The sequence below is a fragment of the Aquila chrysaetos genome, chromosome 8 (assembly GCF_900496995.4).
Source record: "Aquila chrysaetos chrysaetos chromosome 8, bAquChr1.4, whole genome shotgun sequence".
Taxonomy (NCBI): Eukaryota; Metazoa; Chordata; class Aves; order Accipitriformes; family Accipitridae; genus Aquila; species Aquila chrysaetos.
Genome location: NC_044011.1, coordinates 29830353 through 29851455, shown reverse-complemented (window position 1 = coordinate 29851455; position 21103 = coordinate 29830353). Strand labels below are relative to the sequence as shown.

At 42.0% G+C, this 21103-nt stretch overlaps 1 protein-coding gene across 3 annotated transcripts in view; it reads left to right on the top strand.

The window, feature by feature from the left end:
• Positions 1–21103, top strand: part of MACROD2 (mono-ADP ribosylhydrolase 2) — a 905745-nt gene that overhangs the window by 865163 nt on the left and 19479 nt on the right. The window contains exon 17 of one of the 3 annotated variants that reach the window (XM_030021602.1): positions 20149–20154. The exons of the other annotated variants lie outside the window; for them this stretch is intronic. Coding sequence (XP_029877462.1) covers positions 20149–20154 — 6 coding nt within the window. The remainder of the gene's footprint in view (positions 1–20148; positions 20155–21103) is intronic. 3 annotated transcript variants of the gene reach the window in all.

Here is a 21103-nt window from a genome sequence, read left to right as displayed (position 1 = left end):
CACAGGGATGAATTTTATAGTTCCAAATTGAAATGCAGACATGATTTTTATTGAAAATTCAGGTCAATACTAACTGTGTTGTCCTAATTATGAACTCCTTTTCCCAGTCATATTGACACCAACTTAATTGCAAACCTATGTTAGCAATATTGACACTTTCCTTCACTGCAGACCCAGGTTAATAGAACCTCTTTGTTCATATACAGCTAAACAACATTTCTTCTCCTTTTTCTTTTTTTTGTTTTTTTTTTTGTTTTATTGCCTATCCAGGTTGAGACTAATCACATCTCTCTATTATCAGTCATGTTAATGGTATCGGTTTTGTGCTTTATTACTGATGGTGAAAATAGAATTGATATAATCCTTACTTCAAATCCAGGTAAATGGTGTTGCACTGCCTTCAGTTGCAAATCCAGGTTATATAATACAAGCTCACTCTGATTGCAAATACCAAAGTCGTTATGTTAATTTCCTCCTAATAGAAATTATTTACATTTTATTTTATGCCTCATCAAAGGCAAGTTGGACAAAATGTACTTTCATTATTTGTACATTTCCTTCTCTTTAATACTTTAGTGTCCCCTACAGCTAGTGACTGTCATTTAGTTCTCAGTGGAGAGATTATATTTCACCATCTGTTCTACCTACTATTAAAATATGCAGCATTAAGGAAAAGAAGGTAATGTCAGAAAAGCGTTGTTCTTGGCACTTTCCTTTTCCTGCCCCTGATTTAATAGGTTCAAGTACTAAGTAAGTAAAAAGTTCTTTCCAAACATTTTGGAAACATGTTCCTACCTGGGGGCTCAGGTATTGCTCCTGTGCAGGATTTGTCTAATTCAAAGCTCGTTGAATTTCATAGAAGGACTCTTATTGATTTAAGTCAGCTTTTGGTGAGTTCAATAAGAGGAGATGATGTGTTGAGTCTCCATGCAGAGTACAGCACTTATGTAACTGCATAGATATTCTGTTTAGCTTCTTCCGAACATACTGTCTGTGGGTCAGGGAAAATAAATGGGTGCTTTTTCAGGGTTTTGAGAAGGATAGGTAATTGAGGCCATGCTTTTTCAGGGTTTTGAGAACAAAAGGAAATTAAGGCTTTCCCGTGCTTTGTTTCATTCTTATGGGTATAAGAACAGGTAGAGCACCCTCAGTGCTCATCTTGCTAGATAATTCCTTTTCTGGTGGGCACATACCCTGCCACATGAGTTTTGAAAGTTCACCACAAATCAAGGTGGATCTGGACAGAGTGGTAAAATGGAAAATCAGCTGAAGTTCAGGCTGATAAAATAAGATATATTCCCCAAATAGAGACTCCTCTTAATGGGAAGGGATTACCTGGCATAAAACAGAGATTTAATATGTAACATTATTTCATGTAACCCAAGTGCTACCTCAGAAACTAATTCAGTTAAATAGTTTTCCAGCAGCATCTGCAGTACGTTGGACATATGATGAAATGGCATATTTTTGTCTAAAGAACATGTGGGAAAAAAGCTAACGTGGGACTGCTAGTCCCATTAAATAGAAATACATGGATCTTAAGTGGTTTTGACTTGTACTAGACCTATGTGCATAGCCAAACGTAGCAACTACTGCACTGCAAACTACCTGGTCTTTCTGTTCTACATCTGATACTTTTTTGTGTGTTACCAAGCTCATCCTGGAGCAAAGGGTAGCACATAGCTGCCTCTCCTCTCTCTCTCTTGCCGGTGAGCCGTTAGATTAATGGCAGTCATCTGTGACCTGTGCTGCCCCCAGCACTGGAGCTGTGGAAGCCACTAAATGGCCAACAAAGATCAAAGTCCCTTTTCCAACCTAAAGCTAGATTTCTGCTTAGTTACTGATTGCGGCTTTGAAGAGTGCTAGGAATTTTTTCAGTGATCTGGTTTTCCATTGAAAAATGACTGTTTCTTGCTGGTTTTGAGATGTGTCTCAGTTTTCACAAACTTCTGACAAACCATAGGTAAAGCTTCTGATCTAATTGTGCAAGTTTTACTGCCAGTTCATCTATGTGTTTTGGGGGATTTTAGGGTTTGCAGGGTCCTTTCTATATAGCTTGTTTGGCTTCACAGCTCCAGGGTTACGCCATGGTGTGTATTACCAAGGAGTCACGGATCCTGGCACTTCCAAGGTTCTGGGCCTCCGGGAGCCCAGAGGAACGAAGAATCAAAGTCTTGGCAGTCTCACTACAGTTTCCCACTGCCAGCAGTAAGAAACAAGCCAGATTACCCTAAAGAATTTAACAATGTAAGGCACCGTGTGTGTTTCATAAAAACCTGCTGTTGCCTTTTCCCAAAATCAGTAATAAAATATAGCATGTGCCAATTTAGTCCCTTTTTTCCTACTGTAACTTAAAGTTATGTATTACTACGGAGCAACTGAAGAAAAAAGGCAGATGCCTTTTTAATTTTTTTCCAGCTACTATAATGCACTCATTCTAGTTCACAAAAGAATAATGAAAGCCTGTGTTTCTTATAAGATTAGGGAATATTCTCAAATCCTTTTAATAAAGCAGAGTAAGTGGTGATCACTGACCTATTTGCTGACTAGGTAAGTGTATACGCTTTTAATAGACTGTTCAGCGGTCCCTTTATATGTACACTTAGAAATAGTCCTGTCACGTTGTAATGACCGTGCATTCAGCATTTAGTTGTAATTTTAATTAGCACAGTTTCTCCACAACACAATTTGCAGCACACGAAAATAAAACTTGTGTTTATTTGTGTGAATATGTAGCCATTTCCTCCTCTGAGCCTGCTCTCCCCTGTATCTTGTTATTTCCCACATCTTTCTATCTCCCTTTGTCAGGACACTAGATATGATGATTTCCCTCACTGATCATCTCTGGAAGTTGCTTAACTCTTTGGAGAATGGGATTTCTGTCAGAGCACTGGAATATGAACAGAAGTAGCCATTATTTCTCTGTTGGCTCTCTTCTGTATTCGGGCTAAAACATTTTGTCTTATTGTGCTGTTTGGAACATGATTCAGGCTTGACCTGGGATGTTTCTCCACCCAAGAAACAAATTTAGAGTGGTTGGGTAGCATCCTCCCTGGGCAAAGGACACATTTATTTTCCATTGGATGAGTCCAGAAATGCAGAAGCAGGTTGTTGCTGAAGCACAATCAAGGAGCAAAATGCCATATTTAATGCCAATATAGAGTCCAGGGATTTAGGTTAAGAGAAGGACACAGCCCTTACGATTAGTATTTCTGTGCAGTTGCATCTTAGCCTGTTTGAATGCCGTGTTTAGGGAACTGTATTAACCATCTTTTTTTCTGTACGAACCGTGCAGCGTTAAGGCAGGCTTGGGAATGGGCTGGGGATGGTTTCACGGTTTAAATCGTTTGCAGTATGCATGACTTCGTTTGCCAGTCTTCTGGTCAGTGCCTCTTTACTGTAAATTTGAATTCTGCCTAATTTCTGCTCTAGCTAAGCCCAGTTTTGCTCAACAGTCTTTGTTATATGAATAGCTATGTAACTCTGTAGCCATCATTTTGTCTATTCTTCACTTAAACAGCTGGATTTCCAGGACATTAACCCATCTGTACTTTAGCAAGAGATAATTTTATGGCATAATCTTGGAGAGAATTAAATATTCCAAAACCTGGAAGAAAAGGGCTCTCAATTTTTTTATAGTTTCAGTCTCAGGCATTTATAGGATTTTACATGCATTGGTACAGTCGTAAATAATGTCAAAATAATGACTTTGTTTGATATGACATTGTGGCTACAGAGAAACGAAGTACTTCTTGAGAAAGATCTTTTTGGACAAATCTGACGTCTTTATTCTTGAGTCATGGCAATTGTAACTACCTTTTATTTCTCAACCAAACTTCTTTTCAGCTTCAAGTGGAGATGGATGAGACATTTTGGAAAAAAGGAGATTTTAAAAATCTTCCTTATATATCTTTAAAAAGATATTTTCTTTATGTTTGGAGAGAAAAGCATTCAAAGGTATTTTGGACTGTTGTGGCTTCTGAAGATCTAGTATAAAGGCTCCAACTTCTTTTATTCAGTTGCCCAAAGAAGAAAGGAATAAATATCCCGAATCAGATACAGTGTATTTGGTCTTTGATAACAACCCATACTGAATGGATCAGATGACATTTTGGGGGCTGCTACAGAATAGTCTGGCCCTAAATATGAAATATATGTTCAAAATCTGCTTCTGACAGGTATTGATATTTGGCAAAGAAAAAAAAAAGGTGCACCTTTGGACCTTTTGCAGAAATGCTAGAAATGCTGTGGAACCAGAAAATTGTGAACTGGTGTTTAAACTCGCATGTCTAAATCTCTAAGCTATGCAGAGACATGGGCTGTTGCAAAGCAAGTAGCTGGAAGTAGTTGGAGCTACGCAGTAACGAGATTATCGCTGGAAAGCCAAAAAAGTTCCTTTATCCAGGGGATACCTTTAGGTTTTAAGAAGCCTCACTTTACATGCCTTTATTTTCTCGAGAACTTCACAAAACTCAGGTGAACTTCGCAGTTGCAATATCAGCCAGATGAGGAGTTTTTGTGACCAGATTCTGCTTGCCAGCCTGCTGTGGTCAATCTGTGGTGGTCCAAGGGCTGTTTGGTCTATATCTTCCAGTGCAAAGCACTTTGCTCTTCTGAAGGCATCATAGCTGTGGCAGAAAAGTATATCCAGGTAATTTCTATGCCTTGTGGAAGTAACAAAGGCCATAACTGTAGGCAGGGAAAAGAAACCTTTTAGCCTAGCAAAAGATTGCTTTTGGAAGGGGAGGCAGCACTTTTTTCCAAGTTTGCAAACGGTGTGTTGAACTTCATGAATGCACTTAAAATGTCCTGCATAGGTATGGAATTGGGGTAGCTCTGTTAAAAGCTGAAGGCAGGTGAGGCTGACCTGCCTGTGGGTGGCTCTGTGTGAGCGTGTTCTGTGCTCCACTTGGATGTTGCAGCTTTCAGAAGAGGAGTGGGTTTTTTGGTCCCAGTGTCTGTGGTTAGATTTATGGTGGCTTTGTCAGTTCTGAACTGGAAGGTCTCCAGGCTCTTATATCAGCGAAGGGTACGTGATAGCAGCAATTGCTTCACTAGTGGCAAGCGATCAGCAAGATTATTAGGAGGGAACATTGCTTCTGTGGACCAGCTTTGCTATTTCCATGTCCTCTTGCAGGCTGTCATGACCAGTGGTATGCACCAGCAGGACCATGGAGGTGATGGGGTTCATTTGTTTTATAAGCACGGGCCGACGCAGAAATCATACCACATCAGGCAGCACATGCTGCCCAAAATGGTGTTCCTCCCTGGCTGTGAGAGAGGCAGCAAATGGGATGCAGACCCCCTGCAGGCCTTCCCTAAGGGAGCTGCCTGGGCCATGCTGCGCAGCACTGTGCCTTGGCAGGATGGGGTGGTTATTATACTGTCAGTAGTCTGCTCCAGATATTGATTTCAGTCTCCTGTGGGGAAAAAAGTCATATTTTTTTTCCGCCACAGAAGGAATCTGTTTCTTTTCATTACTCTCCATATATCAGATTCTAGCCTGAATGTATGTAAAAAATAGGTGGTGCAAGATCAATTTCAAGTTTTAATTATTTTTCATCTTTCAATGACAAGCGATATATTTTTTTTCTATATGTTTTTCTAATAAAAATTGGAAAAAGTAAGGAATTTTTCAGCTTAAACATTTTGCCTGCTCTCATAGTCACTTTATGTTATCAGGCTTGATGGTAAGGTACAAGACAAAAAGCCAAAAGGAAAGAAAAAAAAAAAAAAAACCAAGAAAAGGGAATACTTTAACAATGATAGTGTTTAAGGTTCATTGTGTGTATTTGATTGCTTTCCTCATTTCATTTTCAGTAAGCAGAATAGAAATACTATTATGAATCGGCAGTTTTTATTTTGTTTAAAAGTATCATCTCTTTGTTCTTGCTGAAAGTGTTGACAATGTGGCCTTTGTTTAGTTTAATTAACTCATGTTACAGTACTGAATTGAAACACATGCAGCATTAAAGCAAGTAAAATAATTTTTAGAACTCTTTCCCATATCCAGAAAATAAAATTAAAAAAAAAAAAAAAAATCCTCTGAGAAGCTGGAGGAGAAACAGGATATTTTTAATGGAATATTTTGAAGTGCCATTTTTGTTTTTATTTTCCATGGTAGGAATGCCAAAAAATATAGTCATGAAATCTCACTGAAAATTAGATGCTATGAAGTCATTGTCCTCATGTGTTTATAATAGTATTACATGATGTTACATGTTTTGTACTTGTGAGCTACAAGGCTTAAAGAGCTTTAAGATGCTGATAATGCCCTTTTAGCATATGAAAACTGGAAAGATAATGGAATCCATATTTCATGTGGTGGTGTCCAAGTCTCCTAGGCTTTGGTTTTGGCTCAAATCTCCAGAAATGCAGTGGTGCTTTATGCAAATGAAACATGTATCTCTCAAATCATTTCCAATAGCACCCAAGGAACAAGTGAAAGTAATATGGGAGAGACACTGACATCGTAGAAACTTTTTCCTGTAACATATTGAAAAAGTAGGGCTCACTGGCCAAGGACTGCACTGTTACAGATGGCATCATAGTTAACAGTATATCTGGAAATTAGCTTTACCAGAGAAATGGCACCATTTTTAAATACACTATACAGCTAGAGAGGCATCTGTTTGAACAGTGGGCTTAACTCCTGTTTGCGACAGTAAGAACTTCAGTCTTAAATTAGAATAGGTCCAGCAGACCAATGGAGTGCGGGGAGCTACACAAGGAAAGAATTTGATCCCTTGTGGACAAATTTTATGTTCTTGTGCCCTGTCTGCTACGAAAGGAGGCTTCATTTTGTTATGCACTGATTAATTTTGGAATCCTACCTCCTTTAATAAAGTTTCTTCATGATGGAATATGCACAGGTCCAACTGAGCTGGCTCTGGGAACTGGAAATTCTGTGCTCCCCCTTGCTTACCTTATGTATGGATGTACCATGCTGCCCAGGTTGTTGCACTATTTTACAGCTATTTCATAAACACAAATGGCCACACGCTTGGGGCAGCAGAGAAAGAAACTGCACTTAGCCAGTGATTTTCATTAAATAGAGTGAGTGGACTGCGGTTATAACTAAGTGTGGGAAAAACTCACAAACAGTGGGAGTGGGGAGGGGATGATTTAGGACAACTGTCTTTTATTTCAAGTACAGAACAGGAACAAATTCAGTGAAAGCAGCATATGTCCTCGGATCAAAAGATTCTCTCGCTTATTCTTCTGGGGGAGTGGGGGAACAACATTGTTGCTTTGCTGTCAGTAGCTTTATTGCTGTAGTTGTGCCCAATGGTATGGGTGAGTAGTTAACCTTGTTCTCATATGATAAGGGGGGCATTTACTCACTCTGCATGCTACCAGCTGGGTCAGGAGGGATGTTTTTTGATTCGGCTCTGTTCTGTTTTCTCTTCTGCGCATTCTCATGGTGTTGGCTCTGCCGGGGAGGTACACCATGGCTTCATAAGTGCCCTTGCTCCTGGCACTTAGAGAGGAAGGCCAGTGCTGTACAAGGAGGGACTATTACACAGTGAGGGAGAAAATGTAACTTGTAAAGTGGAGGTTGCCTTGATAGGGCATGACCCCAACTGAGATTAAATCTGCTTCTTGCTACTGCAGACCCAGAGCAGGAAAAATCCCACCTGATCTCATTCAGATCTTTGAAGCATTACGGTTTCCTCATACCTCTGGATTTTCTCTTCCTTTTTTCTGCCCATTACCCATAATTTTTTGGCAGCAGGTTTTTTTGTCCCCTCACCTTTTCCTAATGCAGTTGACAGGTGAGTGTTCTCTTGAGCACATCTTGCCACCTGGAACAGTTTTCCTCCGCTTGGTTGGCTTTCATCACATTTTGCTTCCAGATGAGCATGCAAGGTCACCACCAGTCACCTGGCCCATAGTGTTAGCCCAACAGCCCAAGCTGACCCTGGCTCTAGTCACCATGAATGATCCATCAGGGAGCAACCTAGCATTTAATCTCGCCTCCTACATCTCTGTGACTGCACCTGTATCTTAATCATGCAGTAGTGGTATCTCAACATATTGGTACAGGAGGACAGCTCTTTGGGACTTCCTGTTATTTAACAAAAAGTTCAGCATCTCCTTTTTGGAGTCTTGCACGAGCTCTGGAGGTCCTTTCCCGGAGCACTCCTGTGTGCCGTGAATGTGTTCATAGCTGCAATTAAACCAGGCCAGCAAAGCAGGCGGTCTGGATGATGCACTTTGAGTTGCAGCTATAGACAGTCTATAGGCAACTGCAAAAATGCTTGGTTTTGTTTGAGAGATCCAAGAGAGATATGAAGAGTATGGAACGGCGTTGTCTTTTACTTACCTGTATACGTGCTGGGATGCTCATAGTGTAATTGTTCCATACCCTATTAACACTGTTCTTTGCTCAAACAGTTATTAAGGATTTTTCTCCCAGGTTCAGAATTTACTTGTGACTTCTATCCTGAGTTTTAAAATCCATATCTTTCTGCAGCCGGCAAATTTCAACCACAAAACACCCTTCGTTATTGTTTCACTGGCACGGGGTCTTTACTCTGAAATGTTGGGACACGTAAGCCTTTTTTCTCATTATTCCCCTTTGCAGATGTGCAGCCTTTTTTGTTTGTTTGTTCCCCAATCACTAGTGTGAAGGGCAGAGCTCTGCCAGTAATCATAGCTACTGCAGAGGCCCAAAACACCTTTACTCCATTTACAGCATCCTGTCAAAAAACACTCAATACCTACATTACTTGACAGCCCTTGAAAGACAGCATGTTTACACGTTCAGCATTTTTTCTGTGGAGGAAATAAGCAGTCACTTACAGGCTATACCATTCTTACTTGGATAGAAAATCAGTTAAACTGTGTTCTGGATTCTGAGAAGAAAACGTCAATAATCTTTTCTCCATTGCCCCCTGGTTACAGCTAACAGTGGTGTATAGTTAGGGGGTCAGGGTGGCAAAGTCACTGTCTCAGTGCCTGGAAAGAATTGAAATTCCTAATTTGTGGCCAAATGCTATCGTGGTTACAAGGTGTTTCATCAGTTAAAATGCATTCACTGGATGTGTTTGTATGATCTGTCAGCCTGAAACGTAGCACAAAAGCGTCAAATGAGCGCAAATGGAGATACCTCAGGTGCTTCAAAATAAGATGTCACTGTGCTGAAAAATCAGTACCTAACTCCAGCAGCTCGATTCAAGGAAATTAAATTGGCTGATTCTTCCAGCTGTCCAGGCAACAGCAAAGATTAGCAGAAAAGCTTGCAGACTGAACAGGGAGGTAGTCCGCAGGGCTGTGTCTTAGCATCTTGCTCTCTCTGGGGTGCCTGTACCTGAGTGTGGTGCCTCCATTGGCCCAGGACCCAGCTGGTCTGGAGAGGATGCAAAACTGAGCAGGACTTGCTGTTTTGAGTGTACAGCAGCTACACTGCCCTTTGTTTTGCTCTTTTCTGAGAGTTGAAAGGGCTCTGCAGGTCATGTGTCTTCATCAATGGTGTCCCAGCGTGCATGGAAGGGATGGAGGAGGCTTTCCCTCATGGCTGCCTTGCAGGGAGCTCTAGGACCTGAGGGTCAGGGGTTGACCCCTTCCAGCATGGAGAGGGACTCGAATTCAGATTTATTTCCAGCATGTGCTGATCAGCAGGGAACAAGGCCAGTGGTAAACATTGGCACAGTCCCTCTCCCTCACTTGTGGTTGGATGGCCATGGCTGCTGTGATCACGTCTCAGTTCAGTCCTGGCCTTGCCTCTTGGCATCTCACCTTGCTCATTCACGGTGTTTTGGTGTGGTCACTACCAGCATGCCCAGTCCTTCCTTTGGATATCAGGAGCTCCTCTCTGGTGGTCACGTTGGTCTACAAAGCTGGACCTCCAAAAGAGTTGTGCTCTCATTTTCTCGGGCCTCCTCCTTGGGACAGCAGATACATTACAGTGCCTCTTACATGAGTGTAGCTAACAGCTCCCACACTGGTCTTCAAATGGCAAAACTGGCACGCTCTGTGGTTTTGTTTGTCTTACCTCTCTGTCTTCCAAAGTAGTAACTGTCCAGTGTGTAGTAAGTACAGTTATTGTGGTCACTTTATACAATTGTCAGGTTTTTTGATGCCTGTCTCATCATAACTCTGCTTGCACATATAAACCTGAGTCTTGAACTGTGCAGTCCACGCCAGAGGACTCAGCAACCACGCGGTGGTACTGCAGCCCCCGCAGCAGCAAGGGCCAGCTGGAACACAGCTGCTTTTCAGGTAAGCGTCCAAAAGTTTGGATGCTTTTTTAGCTTGGTTTTGAACCTCCTGGCCTTACAACACGGGCAAGTTTGCTTAACAAAATAAAAGAAAGAAAGAGGAAAAAGTCCTTAAACAATGTTTCTAATATTACCTGCTTCCAGCATTATGTAGGATGTGGAGGGGAAGAGATTTTCTGCATGCAGTTCTGCTTGCAGATCCAGCTGGCTCTTGAAGTGAAAAGCAGATGATAAGAAATACATATATATCTGGTACCTATCTGAAGGAACCCAAGTTATCTTAGAAACTGATATATACAGAGATCACAGAATCTGCTTGTGAAACTGTTCCCTCTGGCATTAAATGCAGCCAATGTTTAACAGTAATGAATTAAAAATGTGATAGTTTAAGACACAGGAACTCCTTCCAAATGAACCTTCAAGGGGAGCCTGGTGGAGAGAAATTCACGTTAAGATTTGGCCAAAGAACAGGGTTAATGCCATTTGTTCTTATCACAACTGCTACAGGATATTTAACCACCACGTGTAGTCAAGGCCTGGGTTTTATATCTGATCCTGGAGACAGCAGCACAGTGCAATGCCTTGGATTGCCAGTACTGCTTCCTTCTTTTAATGAGGTCTCCTATCCAAGGATGGATATAGCCTGCTCTTGTGCAGCTTGCGAATCTGACTGGATCACAGCACACAGCTGAAATAATTGGAGAAGAATCTGTGTGTGGGAGGGAAGGAAATCAGCTGCATGTATTCGCATCCCGAAGCGAGAGTTAGTGTAGTGCTGCTTTTTGGCAGGGGTTTGGTCGCAGCTTCTGGTGTCGAAACCAGCTTGCTCTTTGCTAGCCTGCACCTGTAGTCAGCTGTAGCTGTATCCAGCTCATTTAAGAGGAGAAGGCAGGGGAGGGCTCTTCATTTGGATCAGCTGGCACTTTTGCAGCTCATGGCTGACAAAGCCATTTAGAGCAAAGATAGCTCAGATTTCACTCCGGTATGCGAAGTTTGCCCTCTGAATGCTGTGATTTTCTCTAGCTGGTCTTAGAGATGGCAAAACACAGATGAGCCTTAACCAGGCCTGAAGAGGCTGGAGCACATCAGCTGCTTGCCAGATTGATGAAACACCTGGGGCATTCATTTTGAAACCTAAATGCAGGCTGTTCACCTGTATTGCCAAGTACAACAGAAGCTTCCTTCTGGCTGGCGGGGTGGTATTAATTTAAAGAGAGCACCATCTGCAGGGCCTTGGAGAACAGCAATTGGAGGAGACAGGTAGAGAGGTTGCTGGGAAAAGTCTTGTTCTGATCTGGGGGCCTCGCCACCCCCATCTATTACCTATCATTTTTAATTAGCAGACGTATCTTGGGGAAAGCTGCTCCGATTCACTTTCCTGCAGATGCTTTTCTTGCAGTTGCTTTTCTTGCTAAGAGCTGTTGGTTTTGCTGAGCCTCCTAAGCTTGTTTCATGGGCTTTCACAGGCATTTGGAGCGGTAATGGTCTCAGTGACCCAGTAATTAAAGGAGTCCTGTACCTCCTTGCTGTGGAGAGCTGCCCCTTTGTCCTTCCTCTTCTCTCTGCAATGCCACTACCAGATGGTTGGAGATTTTTCACCCTTTCAAAAGCTTCATGTTTTTCCCATCTCATCAAGCATGTCTCAGCCATGCTTAATTAGCTTAAGGCTTTTCAGCGCCCGCCCCGCCCCCCCCCCCCCCCCCCCCCCCCCCCCGATTCGCCCCCCAGGAGATCAGTTAAGGACCTGAACAATTTCAGTAAAGAGCTTGGAAAGCAAATCCTCAGAGGCTAGGCATAGCTGCAGGAGAATGTAATGTTATTTAGTGTTGGGGACCAGTTGTTTGTTCCTTCTTCTTTCCTTCTGTCTGTCTGTCCTCCTATCCATCCTTCTGTCCATCTCTCCTTTTCCTTTCTTATCTCTCAGAATATCCAGGGATGCTCCTTGGTTCTTGGCAGAGTTTGGCAGCATCTGATGGCTGGTGGTATTCAGAGGAGGGCTGTTGCCCTTAGGCCAGTGCCTGAGTACTGTTGCTTGTAACCTGTTTTAATCTGTTTAGGTCTGAATAAAAAATGGCAAACATAATTAGCTAAGCAGTGCTAGGAGACTTTTGGGTTGAGGTATTTTAGTTTAGGGGTTTTTGTTTGTTTGTTTGCTTAATTCCCAGACTTGTTTGAAATCAGCTTGTGAGCTTTATTTACAGATCAGAGCAGTTGAGATGAAAGCTTGGTTAATTAACAGTAAAATAAATTTGCTTTGTATTTGACATTGAACAGCATTTGTTTCTGCATTGTCACGTATGCACTTTTATTATTAATCTCTGAGCTTTAGCTGTACGACTGCAAATGAGATTTAAAAAAAAAACAAAACACAACCCTTTCCCTTCTTCTCTCCCTCTCTATAAAGCGTGAGAGCGAGCTGTTTAAGCATGTGAAGCACAGATTTTGTGGGGGGATGTCAGATACCTCAGAGGTACCTGTGGACGTTTGCCACATAATTGAATTCAGTGGCTTGTGTTTTGCATTTACAGGCAAATGAGAGCACCCAGCCATCAGGTGTTTGCATCACTAGAATTAAATGCCTACTAATTTAGCCTCTTGGGAGATAAATATTTAGATATAATTAAAATGGCTAGCTGTAAATACATGAAAGTGTCCGTGGATGGCGGAAAAATGTGGGAGGGGGTTTCTTCACAAACACAGAGGACGTGACCTCAATTACTGCAGTTTTCTCCCTGACGTTCCCCTTCACGGTATATATAAAGTAGATGTTGCTGGGTGCATACTGCCCAGAGGAGAGCAGTGCTTTATATAAGGCTAGCTAGATTGAAATGCAGTTCTTATGCTATTCCAATTCTTGGTATTTTTTAAACCATCAAGGGAAATAAAATGCAGAGTGTGTCTGAATGAATGCACGTTGTAGTTTTTTGTCACAAGGAAGGCCTGTAACATTGCTACCTCCATTTGAGTAACTCAGGCTGTCATTAAACAAAGAGGAGTGCAGCTCCCTGGTGTATTGACATTGCTATTTACAGACCATGTGGTAATCTTTGAAGTGCTAACTGGCTTTTTTTTGAGAGATGCTGTGATTTTCTTTTATATTTGTTTTCCACAAAAAGGAATGTTAGTATTTTTATGATGGCTGGTGCTTAGTGGAGCTCCTCTGTGTAAAGATAACAAATGAGTTATGCGACCTGACATTCTCCCTGGGAATGTGCTCAGAACGAAGGAAGCCAGTGGCATTTCAAAGTCTGCTTTTAAAGTAGCTTGTTTTATATATGTGTGTGTGTATATATATATATAAGAGTCTTTGGGCGAAGATGCCAGGAACCAAAGGATGCATATGCAGAATGAAATTGCACCACTTGAAGCTGCTCCATGCTTTACTGTATCCCTATCCTGTCTGATAGCTTGAAGTAGTCAGGCCTGCTGCAGGCTTTGGAAATGAAAGAGTGAGCTCTAACCCTTCGAGAACAACTGCAGCAGGTACAAATTGCTGGGCACGCTTCACCATTACTGTCTCACTTGACCTCTCGCTGCAATGCTGCTGGGAGTTGCTGAGGAGGCGTTGCCTGGAGCTGCAGGGGCTCCCCAGTCACTCACTGAGCAGCCCTGCTGCTGGTGATGTGTGTCCCCACATGGGGCATAAATCCGAGCTGGGACGATATGTCCATAGACAGAAGCTGAAGGAAGCAACAGGAGGCTGGTCCAGCCTTGGCTGTGCTCAGCCAGGGTGGCTGAGGACACCAGAGAGGCTGCCACTCAGCAGACCCCAAAGCCTTCATGACGACATTTGTGCAAGTTCTGGTTTTCTACAAAATAACTTTGTCTTTGATCCAACACTATGTATTACCAGGAATTTTGTTTTGGCAAGAAGGTAACTTTTTTCCCACATTTCACTGGTTTGTAGTTTCAGAGACTTCACAGTTTTGTGGCTGTGGACCATCACGTACTTAAACTGATTGGCCCACTAGCAGCCCTTTGAAAACTGTTTGAAATAAAACCAGCTAAGGATAGAAAACCACCTTTCCCAAGGCCTGATAATCAAATCACTTTTGTGCTGCCCTCAGGAGGGATGGCCTTTGGTTATAAGCTCTGCTCTATCAGCGGAGAGCCTGCTGCACATGACCACAATGGCAGCACTCCAAGGACTGAACTTTAATGATGAATGTCACAAAATGCTGCTACGTGGGCTCACTCTGGGGAAAGTAATTCTGTGTACAGTATGTGATCTATGTCACCTGGAGTCCTTATCGTTTCTTTCAGCTATTTGCAGAGTTCTTTTGTGTTTGGGCTGCGGAAGAAGCTGCATTAATTCAGAGTTAGTAAACCTGAGGACAGGCAGAAATAAAATGGATCTGAACTTTTAAGCTTGCTATAGCAAACATGCTGTGAGAGTGAAGAGTTGGTAAACTGAACTTAACAAGCTTTAATTTGGGTCTGTTTTCATTAAACTTTCTATTCTACAGTAAGTGGTACACTATTAAGTCATCTCTTGGGTTATGAATTACTCTTGTATTAGGGAAATGAAACTTAACTGAAGAATTTTGCTGACAGGGAACATGCAGAAGGATAAGCAGGATCTTTTTAACCATTAGTGTTGTTACTATCATCATCAATCATTACTGCCATGTAGCATGCAACACAGTTCCTGAACTTGAACTGGTAATATCATGCAAGGTGCCATACACAGTTGTCTCTACCCAAGGAATGCACAGCCTAAATTTCATGGCTTTGCATGCTTATCAGCCTACTTGAATCATCCGTTTCATGGATTTCCAGCACAGCTGTACTGCTGTCTTATACAGGTATCATCTGTGACCAGCAGGCTTCCTCCAGCTCCTGCTGGTTAAAGAACAGCTTGCTTAGCTCTGCCAGAAATACTTGTTGCACGAACAACCAACACACACACTCATAGGTGCTTCCTGCTACCTAGTCAGAAGCACTTCCCTCTTGTTCCTCCCTCCATGAAAATTTTTTACAAAATCAAAAAATACTCATTTCCTTTTAAATTTGGGAGTTTTTTTACTTTTTTGTTTTATTATTTTTTTAACAGAAATCTAATAGCTTCAGTTCATAGTTTTGGCAAGAGCCAGTGTTTGTCTGGAAATCTTGGGCTTCTCAAGCTATGTTTGTATGACTCCCTGAAAACATGACATTTCCCATAAAACTATCTGTTCTTTTAAAAGAGGAAAAAAAAGTAATTTGATTCAGGAAAGGGTTTTGTTAGAAATATTTTGATCAACTCCACATGTGCCTTTCCAGTCGGTTCCCTGTGCAGCAGGACCACCCGCTGCCTGCGGGATGCAGTAGCTGCAGTGCCTTTGGCATGGTGTTGGGGCTGCTGCCGACTGCCCGGCTGGTCTCCAGCCTGAGCCAAGTGCTTTTGCAAGCTTTGATGGTGGGAGGTGCTGCTTTAAAAGCAGCCAAAACTTCTGCGAGGTGCCGCACGACACTGCATGATAGGGAGACTTACCCTCTCCTCCTTCCCCATGTTTGAGGTATGTTTGAGACTTAAGTAAAGTTTTGTTTTATTCAGCTGGTGCGTTTTTGCAAGGCTGCATTCCTTTATTCCAAGCCTAAAACCTGTGGCTATCATGTGTAAATGCAAGTTAGCCTCTGCCATGCAAATTCCTTGTCACCTTGTAGTGCACAGTACTAAGTCAAAGTTAGTTTTGCACCATACTCCCAAATTATGGCAGGTTTTACCAGGCTGAGGATCAGTGGTACTCTGTGCTTAGGACCCTCATAAGATTTTCAATCAGTGCTTGGCATTGTCGCAGATAATCAGTGTGAACTGAAACAACCCATTAAGGCACAAGGCTTATTTCTCTCCTACCGCCCCAAATAATCTCTACACCTGATAACTGAAAGGCCACAGCCTTTACACTTAAAGAACATCTCATGTATGGACCTCTTTTAGGGGCTTATATCAGAATAGCAGGGTCGCTAAGTAGGCAAGATATTTATCTAGATTTGCTGTGAACTATAAACTCTTTAGGCAAAGACCACCTATTTTCTATGTAACAGGCTCTCCCCTTTCAGGGTCTGTAGTATTTAAAATAGAATCGATGTGAAAAGAGCCATGCAAGGTGTTTATTTTATTTCTTTATATACCTAAGAAACATCCTGTGCACAGTTGTGAAGTTGTTTGAGTCTCCTCAGACTGTCAGATTGATGTTTTTTAGTGCACTGAAGTGTAGTAAAAAATGGAAAATATAAAACAATATAACATGAATTGTCTAGACCTTTAAACCTACTCAGGAAATCAAGAGATATATATATATTTAAAGAAACTCAATAAACCTTGTTTTTAAAATTGTGAAATTTGCTATTGACAGCGCTGAACAAAAACATGGTTCAAGGCCACTGACTTAATTCTAGGTGGCACCACTCCTAATCCTTTATGGCTGAATCCTTAAGTTTTATCTGTGACTCTGGGAAAACGTCTGTCAAGGCTGAAGTCACTCACGCCAGGGGATTAGCACTTTTTGCATTCTTTTGAAAGCTTCAGTAGTTCCCATGAAAGTAACAGACATCGAGGCATTTGTGGAGACTGTGGGCAGTGGCAATCCTTACACTGGCATACAAATTCTTGCAGACCTGGACCATGAGAAATAGTACACATCTGTAGCCTCTAATTCTGACCCTCATGCCATGTGCTGGCAAAAGCTCTGTGTTGTCTTCCAGTTGTGGGTACTCAAGGGGAGAAGAAGAGGGAAGATGTTGCTGCTGGTTGACCCAAGGGTGGAACCACTGTATCAATTTCTTTTTTTCTTTTTTTTTTTTTTTTCCCTTTTTTTTTTTAAGCCCAGAACAGTTGAAAGCTGTATGAGAAAAAGATTTGAGGCATCTGCAAGTTCATGAGCTAAAAGCTCTTCATTATGAATAAATTATAAAACATGGTGCAAATCCAGCAATCTGAAGGAGTTTAGCTTGAGGAAATACTTTTTATGTGTGCATGTCATCCTCCTTCAGCAGGACAAAAGTCTGCTGCTCTAAACTGCTAACACAATTATTCTCTTCTGGCTTAATTGGTAGAGGTCTTGACTTTGGTGCTAAGATCCCAAGTATAAGCCTTTAAGTTTTCTGGCACCGCATAGCAGGGGGATGGCATTACGGGAAGGGCTAAGTACTGCAGTGTGCCAGCCTGGGTTTCAGTACTTTTATATGGCCTGTGGCATTTCTGAGTATCCCACAGCACTGGCTGCTGTATTCTGGCTGACCTTCAGGACACCTCATTGTAAGGAACCCGTGTTAGCCATCAATTATTAAGAGGATTTGGGGAGATGTTACAGACTTGCTCAATAGCTTCAAGGAAAATTATAGTTATCTTGTTAGACTCAGGAGTCTGCCAGTTTTCATGATAGACACCAGTTTTATTAGCAGTTCTGTAAATTCTGTTGTGGGAAAAAGAAGGCAAAAGCCATATTGTTAGTTATAATGTCACTGAGCTTTCTAAGCACGGGTTAGAGAGGTGGTGTCATCCTTAGTGCAGTGAGAATTGGCATTGAATTTTTAAGTCTGTGTTTAGGATCTCAAATAGGTGGCCTGATTTTCAAAAATGCTGAGCACATCCCAAATACCTTATGAAGCAAGACCCTTTGAAGCCAGCTGGAGCTGCTGGGCGCTTGGAGCTTTTGAAAATCAGGATCTAAACTCCATTTTAAAGAGGTCCTGATGTTAGCCACCTATTTTTGAAAATACTGACCTATGTCTGCTGGCATCTAGAACAACCTCTCTGTTAAAAGAGTGTTTGATGGAGAGAGGGGATGCAATCACCAGTGCTAAAGGGAAAAATCCTGGTCTTTTTGAAAGCATATCCTCTTGAGACAATACTTTGAGACAAACTGAAAGTTTCCTTCCCCCTCCTTTTTTTTCTTAAAGACTTTTGTTCAGACTTTGTGTTATGTGGTTTGTATTTTTGGCCTCCACTTTCTATCTGGGGCCTTGAGATTTAACAGGACTTTGAGGAATCTTCAATAATTTGGAGTGAAGGCAAGATGGCTGAGAACAAAATGTGCCTAAGCTTCCCAAATGAGTTGCTCCAATTTTTACCCAATGTAACAGTAATGATCTAGTCATAAGCCAGCCTTGGTCTAACTTGCTATTTGAATTTTCTTTCTTTTGATACAAATAAGTCTTTGATATGTGTGAAACCTAGAGTAAATTTCTGACCCCTTGTTCTCCTGCTTATAAAGTTGCCAGCATGACCAGTAACAGCAGGATAGACCTCTTCAAACAGTGGGAATGCGCTTGTATAAGGGGAAGCGTTATTAGGAATAAAGCTGTTTGGGAGACAAAAAAGCCCCCAGTACTTGCCCCCTCCACCTAAACTGAGCTGCAAATCTGGTAAATCACTGGACCTGGGTGTCAGTGTTGGTGGATATCAGAGTTGATGAACCCGACTGAGGACTTCTCTGGAGCAGTTTACTGTGGCTCTAATGCATGTTGTTGGTTTTTTGTTTGCCCACGACTAGTGAGTCCTTGTGTAGTGTCCTGAAGAAGAAAAGCTGTCTCTCTTAAGTGTCCCGCAATCAGAAAGCTGTTCTTGGGGGTGTCTGCTACCTATATTTTTAGGTAACTCACAAGAAACAAAGTGGCCTTCCTCCTGTAGTTATCACACTCCCCCACTCTGGGGATGCTCAGGGTCTTTTCCCAGACTACAAACTGGAGCCATTTTCATAGCTAGAGACTAAGTCAGGGCAGCACAGGGAGTGAGACTTGCTAAAATCAAGAAAAAGGGGCAGGGGGGAAGCGGGAAACAAAACCCCAAAAAACCCAAACCCACACAACCAAAAAAACCCTGAATGGTAGGTTACTGGAGAAAGAGAAAGAAATGTTCAGCTTAAAGCAAATAAGCCAGATCCCTGTTTTACAAAGCTGAGGTCAGTTGGGAAGCTCTCTAGAGCTGTTTGGAGGGGGCGGGGGGGGAAGATTATGGTTGTTAGTATTCTTTGCATTATGTTATCTAAATGTAAATTCCTGTCTCTGATGTAACATCCTAGTTACACCCTAGAATTTATGAACCAAACCAAGGATGACATGTGAAAAAGTTGAGAAGAAAAAACCGCAGCTCTGTCTTTGTGTAATTCTTACTGAGCGCTGATATAAATGGAAGACAATTCAAAGGCAACAATAGCGCCGCACATTTTATCTCACACCCTGTGATGCATATTAGTGTTGTTTCCCATTGTGAGCCAGAAAGAACATTTACAATTTTAGAAAACACTGCATAATGGCTCTCTGCAAGGAAGAGAAGCAAGCGTATGACCGCCAGTACTGACACTTGCTTTTTCCTGGCCTGCAAAATTGCTTTTCTGGAAGCTCTGTTGTGGGCAAAATTTTTCTACCCCACACTAAGAATTTTGAATTTGGTCTTAAAATTTTCTCCAGGAAATACAGGAAATAAACCTCAATGATTTGGTAATCTAAATCCAGTCTTCAGCCTTGCCAGGAAATACTGGCCAAGCCAATCATCATGTGGCGATATGCTGCCATGGTGCAGATGATAACATCCAGGCTGGTGGATTACTTTTTTCTAAAAGCAACCCACAAGAGTCATCTTTTTCGTTGTGCTTTTCAGTGTTTTGGAAATACCCTTGGCTTCATGGAAGGAGGTGAGTGTCAGGAGGACGAGTGGATATTTCAAGTGTTAAACACCAGCTACGCTGTGGCTGTCTGGCTCTGCACCTCCCTCACACCCCAAAATGTCAGTGTTAAAAGCTGATTTTTAAGACATGCTACTGAAATGGGTAGAAGAGCATGATTGCCACCATGGAGCTGAAATGCCCACAGTAGTAGCTAGCTTGTTCTTTTAGGCTTGTCTCGGTTTGGGAGTAGGTGGCATGCGATTCCCTCTGACAGTGCTGTGATTTGGGAATTTTGGTTCTATCATGGCTTATTTCTGTATGCTCTCTGTTCAGAGGAGGATGTGGTTATTGCCTGCTGGCATTGGGCAGCTGGAGGTTAGACCACCCCTTGATGTAGTTATTTCCTGGGGAAACATCTTACTCCACGTCATCATTGTAAAATTTTGGTCTTGTATTCATCCAGTTACCAGTAGAGATTAAAAATGGCATCCATACTTAGGAGGTAATACAGCACTTGCAATATGTTTGCTTTCCCTCCCATTCCTTTGAGGCTGGCTGGCGTTGGCTCACTTACTGTTGTAGAGGAGGGTGGCAGGCTTTCACCGGAGAAATGGGGGCAGCAATCAGCATTAATGACATCCTCTGACAGTGAAAGCTGCATGAATCTCCAGAAGCCAGATTTCAGCGATGGCTTCTCTCCACAGGGCACGTGGCACTTCCGAAGCAGAATGGGGAGCATCGCCTTGGGTAATACATCCAGCACCACCATCTATCACTTGGCTATTCCCTTCTTTACAGAGGGAAAACAACTCCCAGCCATTTATTTATGAAAAATTGCTTACTGCCCTTGAACGTAAATATATACACACAAGTGTGCCTGTGTGTGTGTTTTATTTAAACATCTGTTATATTTTGATGAGTCACCATGCAGGTCCGAGACAAGAGCCCTGAGAACTGGAAGAGGTGAGGAGCTCAGTAGCAAAATTAGTCCTTTAGAGCAGATTTGTGTTTATCACCATATAGTTAAAGCTGACTGTAAAATTTTGGCTTTGAAGGAGTCAGAGCAGAGCTCAGTTAAAAAAAGAAAAGGGTATGGTTCTGTAATTGTTTTTGAAAAATGATCATTATTGAACATGTGTCTCAGTAGGGGAAACAGATACAAGTATCACCTGTGAGGTCTTTGTTATTGAGTGCTGCCAATTACCACTTCTTTTCAAGCAAATGAGTTTCATATTATGTTCAGCTTGGTTTTAGGAAGCTAACAGGTTTCTAAAAATTAAAACAGAGTGC